Source organism: Hyalella azteca, unplaced genomic scaffold (genome assembly GCF_000764305.2).
Source record: "Hyalella azteca isolate HAZT.00-mixed unplaced genomic scaffold, Hazt_2.0.2 contig1215, whole genome shotgun sequence".
Taxonomy (NCBI): Eukaryota; Metazoa; Arthropoda; class Malacostraca; order Amphipoda; family Hyalellidae; genus Hyalella; species Hyalella azteca.
The window spans coordinates 3,571-13,618 of NW_025931541.1; the positions used below are offsets into that span (position 1 = coordinate 3,571).

At 41.9% G+C, this 10,048-nt stretch overlaps 1 protein-coding gene across 1 annotated transcript; it reads right to left on the reverse strand.

Moving 5' to 3' along the window:
* Positions 1-394: 394 nt before the first annotated feature.
* On the reverse strand, positions 395-2,639 carry LOC125178333 (the record flags this gene model as incomplete). Its single annotated transcript, XM_047881833.1, has 3 exons — positions 2,383-2,639; positions 1,592-1,697; positions 395-626 (listed from the first exon to the last, which is right to left on the reverse strand). Coding segments are annotated over exons 1-3 (471 nt in total), but the record flags the coding sequence as incomplete, so codon positions are not given.
* Positions 2,640-10,048: the final 7,409 nt, after the last annotated feature.

Here is a 10,048-nt window from a genome sequence, read left to right on the forward strand (position 1 = left end):
TCTGTTGAATAAAGAATGAATTTAAATTAAAGTTACATGCAGCAGCAAGTTGAACCTCCGTACGTTGAAGTTTGAGTTACATGCAGCAGCAAGTTTGAACTCCCTGTGTTGAAGTTGTAGTTCCCTGCAACATTAAGTTGGACCTCCCCTGCGTTGAAGTTGAAGTTACCTGCAGCAGCAAGTTGGACCTCCCCTGCGTTGAAGTTGAAGTTACCTGCAGCAGCAAGTTGGACCTCCCCTGCGTTGAAGTTGAAGTTACCTGCAGCAGCAAGTTGGACCTCCCCTGCGTTGAAGTTGAAGTTACCTGCAGCAGTAAGTTGGACCTCCCCTGCGTTGAAGTTGAAGTTACCTGCAGCAGCAAGTTTGACCTCCCCTGAGTTGAAGTTCAACTTACCTGCAGCAGTAAGTTGGACTCCCTGCGCGTTGAAGTTGAAGTTACCTGCAGCAGCAAGTTGGAGAGGTCGCCAGGGTTCAACTTGGCCGTGGCGGACGTCACTTGGTGACGGTCGGCGGTCAGTGTGGCCGTGATGGACATGAAAGGTTCACCAGGAGTCTGCAGGTTCTGGACGGCCACGTGGTACGTGGTACCAGGGACCACTTGCCGAGACGCCACCACCACCACCGAGCTGGAGGACAACCAGGAGATGGTGGTTATGTTGGTGGTCTGATGGACAACCAGAGTACCGTTCGCCACACGCAGCCACACTACCACGCCACCTTAACGCCACCACACACATCATACCACCACCACCGAGCTGGAGGACAACCAAGAGATGGTGGTGATGCAGGTGGTGTTATGGACAGCCAGAGTACCACCCGGAGCAGTCAATTACTACTACACCACCACGCCATCACACCACCATTCCTATACACATGTACACACACATCACACCACCACAGCCAAGAAAGGGTTTAGCCATTTGCTTGGGTTTGGGTGACGACCGGTTTAACTTTAGATCTAAGCCGTTGTCCGGTGCCAAGAAGCAGTGCTCCATACCGGCTCATCGAAGTCCTGTTTCTTTGAACTCAAACTTGGTTCATTCGAACTACATGTTGTTCGCATGAGCCAATTAGTCAAGTATTGAAACAGGTCTTCACCATCCACTACAACACAGTTATACCTTCTTGTCCTTTGACTCGGTCTCACTCAGCACCCCAAATCATCCTGGGTCCATACTTTCAAAACTCGCTAAGTGAACGTAAGTACTTACTCTCTATTTTCTTGTCTATGATTGGTGGATTTTGATTGAAAGGCCGTCATTGATTGGCTGATGAACTTATGATCTCTCAACTTTTTTTGAAAGTATAGGCCCTGTACCCTAAGTCACATTGTGCCCCATCTCACCCTGTCCCCCAGCTCACATTGTGCCCCAACTCACCTTGTGCCCCAACTCGCCCTGTGCCGCAACTCACATTGTACCCGAACTAACCCTGTGCCCCAACTCATACTCGGCTCTGACGCAGCCTGTGCCCCCGACTCGTACTATGTTCCAACTCATCCAGGACTCTATCTCAACCTTTGCCCGACTCATACTATGTTCCAACCCGCTATCTCAACTTGTGCCCCGACTCGACCTGTGCCCCGACTTACCCCTGCTGGGTGGGCTGCAGCTCGGTGGGCAGGTGGGGTCGGAAGAAGAGGCTGGCGTTGAAGTGGCCGCGGGGGGTTGAACCCTCGAGGAGTGTCATCTCGCGACCTGCATAGGCGAGGGAGTTATCCTCGGTAACACAAGCAAGAAAAGGGGAGCAACATTAAGGATAGGATTGACACAGGAGCGACATTAAGGATAGGATTGACACAGGAGCAACATTAAGGATAGGATTGACACAGGAGCAACATAGGAGCGAAATTAAGAATAGGATTGAAACAGGAGCATCATTAGGGATAGGACTGACACAGGAGCAACATTAAGGATAGGATTGACACAGGAGCAGCATTAAGGATAGGATTGACACAGGAGCGACATTGAGGATAAGATTGACACAAGAGCAACATTAAGGATAGGATTGACACAGGAGCAACATTAAGGATAGGATTGACACAGGAGCAACATTAAGGATAGGATTGACACAGGATCAACATTAAGGATAGGATTGACACAGGAGCGACATTAAGGGTAGGATTGACACATGAGCAACATCAAGGCTAGGATTGACACAGGAGCGACATTAAGGATAGGATTGACACAGGAGAAACATTAAGGATAGGATTGACCCAGGAGCAACATTATGGATAGGATTGACACAGGAGCAACATCAAGGATAGGATTGACACAGGAGCAACTTTAAGGATAAGATTGACACAGGAGCGACATTAAGGAAAGTATTAACACAATAATAACACAAGTATAGCACTAACAACAACTTGATAGCCTCACTCACGTTCACGTATGTGGACATTGTAGCTGCCGATGGTCACGTTGTTGCTCGCTAGTACCAGCTGCACCATCAGCTGCACCATCAGATGCACTAGCACCAGCTGCCTACCAGCCGTAACAACCTGACTACCACCCATGCTAATTCGGCAAGGTATTAACAAGCGTCAAGAATAGCTATACAACATTGCAATTTTCGGTACTTTACTTTAATGATGAAAAAATTAGATGTGATCAGAGGTTACTGTTGTTTTTATACCTGCTGATGACACTTGAAAACTGCAACACTATAAGTTAGATATTATACACTATTAGATATTGCAGTATTACAGATTACACTATTACATAAGGCACTATTAGATTTTGCACTATTAGATAAAGCACTTTCAGATATTGTACTATTAGATATTGCACTATTAGATATTGCACTATTAGATATTGCACTATTAGATGATATACTATTAGATATTGCACTATTAGATGATACACTATTACATATTGCACTATTAGATAAAGCATTTTCAGATATTGCACTATTAGATGATGCACTATTAGATATTGCACTGTTAGATGATGCACTATTAGATAACGCACTATCATGTGTTGCACTATTACATATTACACTGTTACATGATACACTAGCAAGATATTACACTAGTTAGATATTAAACTGCTTGGATGATGCAATGGTAATGGTAATGGTGTAACATTATCCATAATGTAATGTAATGGTTCTAACATTATCCACCAATTTGCTTTGCTCGTAGAAATCATAGAACAATTAAGAAAATTCTATGGATTCGAATTAAAAAAAATTCAAATTGTAATTAGTTTTGAAAAAGATTTTCCCAGCCATGGTGGGTAAGTGGGTCACAACAACCCACTTTAGTGGCTGTGCTTGATCAGCAGGCGCGTGCTGTATACTCCACAACACAGACGCTGTGTGGCCACTGAATGGAGATTGTGTGGTCGCTGGATGAGCTGTGTGTTGTACTTGTGTTGTGTATGTCACGTTCGATGATACCGTGACGTCATGTATCTTTCATCTGTGTCTTGTATGAGTGTCTTGTATGAGTGTCTTGTATGAGTGACATGTATGAGTGACATGTATGACTGTCCTGTATGAGTGCCCTGCATGAGTGCAACTGATTACTACTGATAAAAAATGCATCATGGCACAACTTGCATTTCTAAGCATAACATTAACTACATTTCAACACATCGCATGTATCTTCATAACTCATAGAAATATTTACACGTTACGTTTTTTTCCATACGAGGCACACCACACACAAAGCAGTCACACACACAACACACAAAATAGACACACACAACCCGCAAAACAGCCATACACAATACACAAAATAGCCACACATAACACACAAACCAGCCACACACAACACTCAAATTAGACACACATAACACACAAATCAAACACATACAACACAAAAAGCAGCCACACACTACACACAGAACACATGAACGGCTTCATTGCAATTAACAATTTAATGCAACCGTTCAGTTTAACGTACAATTTTAAAAACTAATACCACAAAATACAAGCGAAATCAAACAATCCCTATACGTGCACAAAATAATTATATATATTGTAAATTATATTGAAATAAAGCCAAGTAATGCGACAGTCGCGACACCAAATAAAGAAATTCTTATTTTACCTAACCGCGTCCCTGAAAAGTCCTACACGCTACTGCGTTCCCAAAAAGTCCTTCACGCTACCGCGTCCCCGCAAAGTCCTTCACGCTACCGCGTCCCCGAAAAATCCTTCACGTTACCGCGTCCCCAAAAAGTCCTTCACGCTACCGCGTCCCCAAAAAATCTTTCACGCTACCGCGTCCCCGGAAAGTCCTTCACGCTACCGCGTCCCAGAAAAGTCCTTCACGCTACTGCGTCCCCGAAAAGTCCTTCACGCTACCGCGTCCCCGAAAAGTCCTTCACGCTACCGCGTCCCCGAAAAGTCCTTCACGCTACCGCGTCTCCGAAAAAGTCCTTCACGCTACCGCGTCCCCGTAAAGTCTTTTACGCTACCGCGTCCCCAAAAAGTCCTTCACGCTGTCGCGTCCCCAAAAAAAGTCCTTCACGCTACCGCATCCCCGAAAAGTCCTTCACGCTACTGCGTCCCCAAAAATCCTTCACGCTACCACGTCCCCGAAAAATCCTTCACGCTACCGCGTCCCCAAAAATCCTTCACGCTACCACGTCCCCGAAAAGTCCTTCACGCTACCGCGTCCCCGAAAAGTCCTTCACGCTACCGCGTCCCCGAAATGTCCTTCACGCTACCGCGTCCCCGAAAAGTCCTTCACGCTACCGCGTCCCCGTAAAGTCCTTCACGCTACCGCGTCCCCGAAAAGTCCTTTACGCTACCGCGTCCCGAAAAGTCCTTCACGCCACCGCGTCCCCGAAAAGTCCTTCACGCTATTCAAATTACACCGTGAATATAATTTTTCTTGTATTGAACAGTGATTACCTTCAATTTAAATAATCTCCCTTCACTTGTGTCGCTTCCTCCGTTGGGAATAATCACTGTAATCAACGAGGTCTGTTTCCTCAGACCTCCTCCCCGGGGGGATATGCTAGGGGACCACCATATGGCAGGCCGCCTATGACGCGACCATAATATCTAGCAGGCCATACACGTGGATCAGATTACGAGCAAATCCAGCCCATATGATCGATCGATTAAAAAACGCGAGTTATCGATGGATTTTTTGCTTAAGCTTGACCTTCAAATTAACATCGCATAAATGATCGATCTGTTGACGAATTATCGATCTTTTTATTTAGAACTTAATCGATCAAAAGTTCTATTTCGTGCGAATGATCGAATTCGGTTCATTGATCCGATTGAACGATAGATCAAACCCACGCGAATGATCGATCTGTTAACGAATTATCGATCGATATATTATATATATATATAAATATATTGATATATATCGATCTAAATATATCGATATATATCGATAATTTTAGAATTTAATCCAGCAAAAGTTCTATTTCGTGCGTATGATCGAATAATAATTAGATTCATTGATCTGATCGCAAGATAGATCAAACCCACGCAAATGATCGAATAATCGTTCGATTTATTGATCCTATATCGAACGATCGAACGATAGATCAAACCCACGCGAATGATCGATCGTCTGGTCGGCCGTGATCGGCAGCAGGGTTGAGCCGTGGCAGCAAACTGGCAATTACGCCTGCCATTGTTGGGGCGCGCGGTGAAAGCTTTGTGCTCATGTCTTGCCTATTACTGTTGTGTACAATGTACAGTTTCTTGTACACATGTGTCCACTTACACTATTCCGAACAAATGGCCATGTCTTGTACACATGGTTGTTACATACTCTATTATTTGTATTGAACTCTTAGATTTGTACACACGTGTACACCCACAGTGTCTTGTACACATGTAGACACTTACACTGTTATTACTGATGAGTACAATGTAGTGTTTTGTACACATGTGTACACCCACAGTGTCTTGTACACATGTGTACACCCACAGTGTCTTGTGCACATGTGTACACTTACACTATTATTACTGATGTGTACAATGTACAGTTTCTTGTACACATGTGTGTGTACACCCACAGTGTCTTGTACACATATGTACACCCATCTACACCCACACTGTCTTGCACCATGTGTACACTTACACTATTATTACTGATGTGTACAATGTACAGTGTCTTGTACACATGTGTACACCCGCAGTGTCTTGTACACATGTGAACATCTACACTATTATTACTGATGTGCACAATGTACAGTGTTTTGTACACATATGTACACCCATGTACATCCACAGTGTCTTGTACACATTGTGTACACCCACAGTGTTTTTGTACATATGTGCACACTTACAGTATTATTACTGGTGTGCACAATGCACAGTGTCTTGTACACATGTGGACACCCACAGTGTCTTGTGCACATGTGTACACTCACAGTGTCTTGTACACATGTGTACACTCACAGTGTCTTGTACACATGTGTACACTCACAGTGTCTTGTACACATGTGTACACCCACAGTGTCTTGTACACATGTGTACACTTACACTATTCCGAACAAATAGCCATGTCCTGTACACATGGTTGTTACATACACTATTATTTGTATTGAACTCGTAGATTTGTACACACGTGTACACTCACACAGTTCCGAACAAATGGCCATGTCTTGTACACATGCTACCTGCACTGTATTATTTGTATTGTACTCGTATATGCACGCATCAGACCACAGCCATCAGTCCCGTGCGTAGCAATGAAGGCATACAACACAACAACGTCTTACTAGCTACACGATCATCTTTCCTAATGTTATATTCATTCATATTCTAGTTATATTCTAGTAATATTCTAGTTATCTTACTAGCTACACAATCACCTTTCCTAAGTTATATTCATTCATATTCTAGTTATATTCTAGTTATATTCTAGTTATCTTACTAGCTACACAATCATCTTTCCTAAGTTATATTCATTTATATTCTAGTTATATTCATTCCCATATTCTAAATTTTTACCTACATCCTATATTTATATCCATATTTTATATTTATACAAAAAAGAAGATTAATAGCCACACTCCAGATTTACACCCATTTTCTAGATTTATATGAATAGTCCAGATTTATACCCATATTATAAATTTGTACGTATATATGAACTAGATTGGCATTCAATTTAATATGAATGAATGAATTTGGACTAAGAGAATTCGTTCCCTGCAGTCAGCATATGTTTCATTAATGCCTATTAGGCTCCTTGCAGCAAATAATTTAATTTAAACAAGGAAATAAATTTAGAAAAGTTATTTTCAACATTGTTTGATGCGTAAATTGAAATATCATGTCGAGTAACAACGGGGCCAAATACTTCAATACTTCTTCATTCTTCAAATACTTCATACTTCAATAACTTCTAATTAAATTCTTACATTAATATTAAATGTGAATGTTCTCATACTAATTATTCTCTCATGCCAATTTTGATCTCATGCTAATCATGCTATCATGCTAATCATTTGGAGGTTGGCCGAAGGCTAGAATGTGAACGCATAAGTGATAAAAAAGATACGATTACAAGTTAACATGGAAAATTCACTGTTATTTATATTGAATACTTTGAAGTTATTCAATTTGAATAAAATGACAGTATTTAATTTATGAAAGTAATGCTATTTAATTACTGAAATTATTGGTAATAAATTTATGTGAAAATGGTATATAAACTATGAAATACATGATATTTAATTACTGAAATTATTGATATTTATTTACCGAAATTATTGGTATTTGATTACTGAAATTAATGTTATCTAATTACCGAAATTTATGATATTTTATCAATAAAATAAATATTATCTAATTACTAAAATTATTGGTGTTTAATTACAGAAATTATTGGAATTTTATTATTGAAATTAAAGTAGTTTAATCTTCGTAACTTGACCAACGCGATAAAATAAATTTTATCTAATTACTGAAATTATTGGTATTTAATTACAGAAATTATTGGAATTTTAATACTTAAATTAATTGTGTTTAATCTTCGTAACCACTGACCAACGCGATGCAAAAATCGCGTAAAAAATTAGGCGGGGCGGCGCACGGAAGAATGACCGGAAACTGCAGCGTCGGCGGTACGCCCGCGCCCATGATTACTTTTTATCATCAATAAACTAATTAGTTTAATTATTCTAGATAATTAATATAGATAATAATTATTATTATTATAGATAATAATTAAATACAAACATTATTCCAGCAATAAAGATGTGAAGGCAACAGTTTCCCCTCGTTAAACGAGGGCAAACTGCACCTGTTCACTGCACAGCTACTGTTCATTCATCAGAACCTGTGCACTGCACATCAGAACCTGTTCACTGCACAGTGGCTGTTCATTCATCAGAACCTGTGCACTGCACATCAGAAAGCGGCTGTTCATTCATCAGAACCTGTTCACTGCACAGCTGCTGTTCATTCATCAGAACCTGTTCACTGCACAGCTGCTGTTCATTCATCAGAACCTGTTCACTGCACAGCGGCTGTTCACAAGTTCTAGGTTTAGTTCTAGCTTTTGTTGTCTTGTAGCGCAAATTTTTGCTTTTAACGGCAAGTCACTGAAGTTCTAATAAATATAAATTTAGATAAAAGAGAAATGTATTGAATACGTGAATTATTGTTGGGTAATGTGTAAGTAAAAGATGAATAATATATTACTTATACATGAGATATATCTCTGTGATGCATGAGTTATTGCCGAGTTATACATGAGTTATAGCTGAGTAGTTGGTAAGTTATTCATGAGTTATAGCTGAGTAGTTCGTAAGTTATTCATGAGTTATAGCTGAGTAGTTCGTAAGTTATACATGAGTTATAGCTGAAAGTAATAATAATAATAATAATAATAATAATAATAATAATAATAATAATAATAATAATAATAATAATAATAATAATCCTTCCTGTAGTTTTAATTTAATTCTTTACAGCCATTGCCAATACCTGCGTTCAATAATTATTCTTTTATCTAATTTCTTTTTTACATTAGAATTTCGAGACGAGTAAGTTTAAAAATGTTTATAACGAGGAAAACCTTCTTTAACAGAATCGAACATGATGCTTCTAAGAATAACCAGTTCATTATCGAAAGCTGAGACAACTTTGCTGTAAGGAATGGCCGCCCCTGACCCGCTCATAATTTCTAACAGGAAATTCCACACCGAAACGTTCACTTTAAAAGTTCCCGGCACCGCAAAGTTCTGAGTTCCTGGAACTGCCAACCTCGGGGCGCTGGTTCTTCCCTTGGCGTCTGGCGGGCGACCAGCCAACTGGCGTAGCGGTGCCAAGCAGCCACAGCCACTTCTGAGTGCCCATCAAAGTCACCACTTTTGAGCCAACTGGCGTACTGCTGCCAGTCAGCCACAGACACTTTTGAGGGCCCAGCCAACTGGCGTACTGCTGCCAGTCAGCCACAGCCACTTTTGAGGGCCCAGCCAACTGGCGTACTGGTGCCAGTCAGCCACAGCCACTTCTGAGTGCCCAGCCAACTGGCGTAGCGGTGCCAGTCAGCCACAGCCATTTCTGATTGCCCAGCCAACTGGCGTAGCGGTGCCAGTCAGCCACATCAGACAACCCACTTGTCCAGTCGACGTCAGCCAGTCAGCCACGCCAGTCAGCCCACTTGCCCAGCCGACATCAGCCATACAGCCACATCAGGCAGTCCATTTGCCCAGCCGACATCAGCCAGTCAGCCACAGCAGGCAGCCCACTTGCCCAGCCGACATCAGCCAGTCAGCCACATCAGAAAGCCCACTTGCCCAGCCGACATCAGCCAATCAGCCACATCAGGCAGTCCATTTGCCCAGCCGACATCAGCCAGTCAGTTACATCCATTCCACTTGCCCAGCCGACGTCAGCAAATCAGCCACATCCAGCCGACTTGCACAGCCGACGTCAGTAAGTCAGTCAGTCATCCATCGTCCACATGGCTATGACGTCAGATGAAGATGGCTGCCAGCCATCGTCCAAAAGGCTATGACGTCAGAAGAAGATGGCTGCCAGCCATCTTCCAGAAGGCTATGACGTCAGATGAAGATGGCTGCCAGCCATCGTCCAAAAGGCTATGACGTCAGAA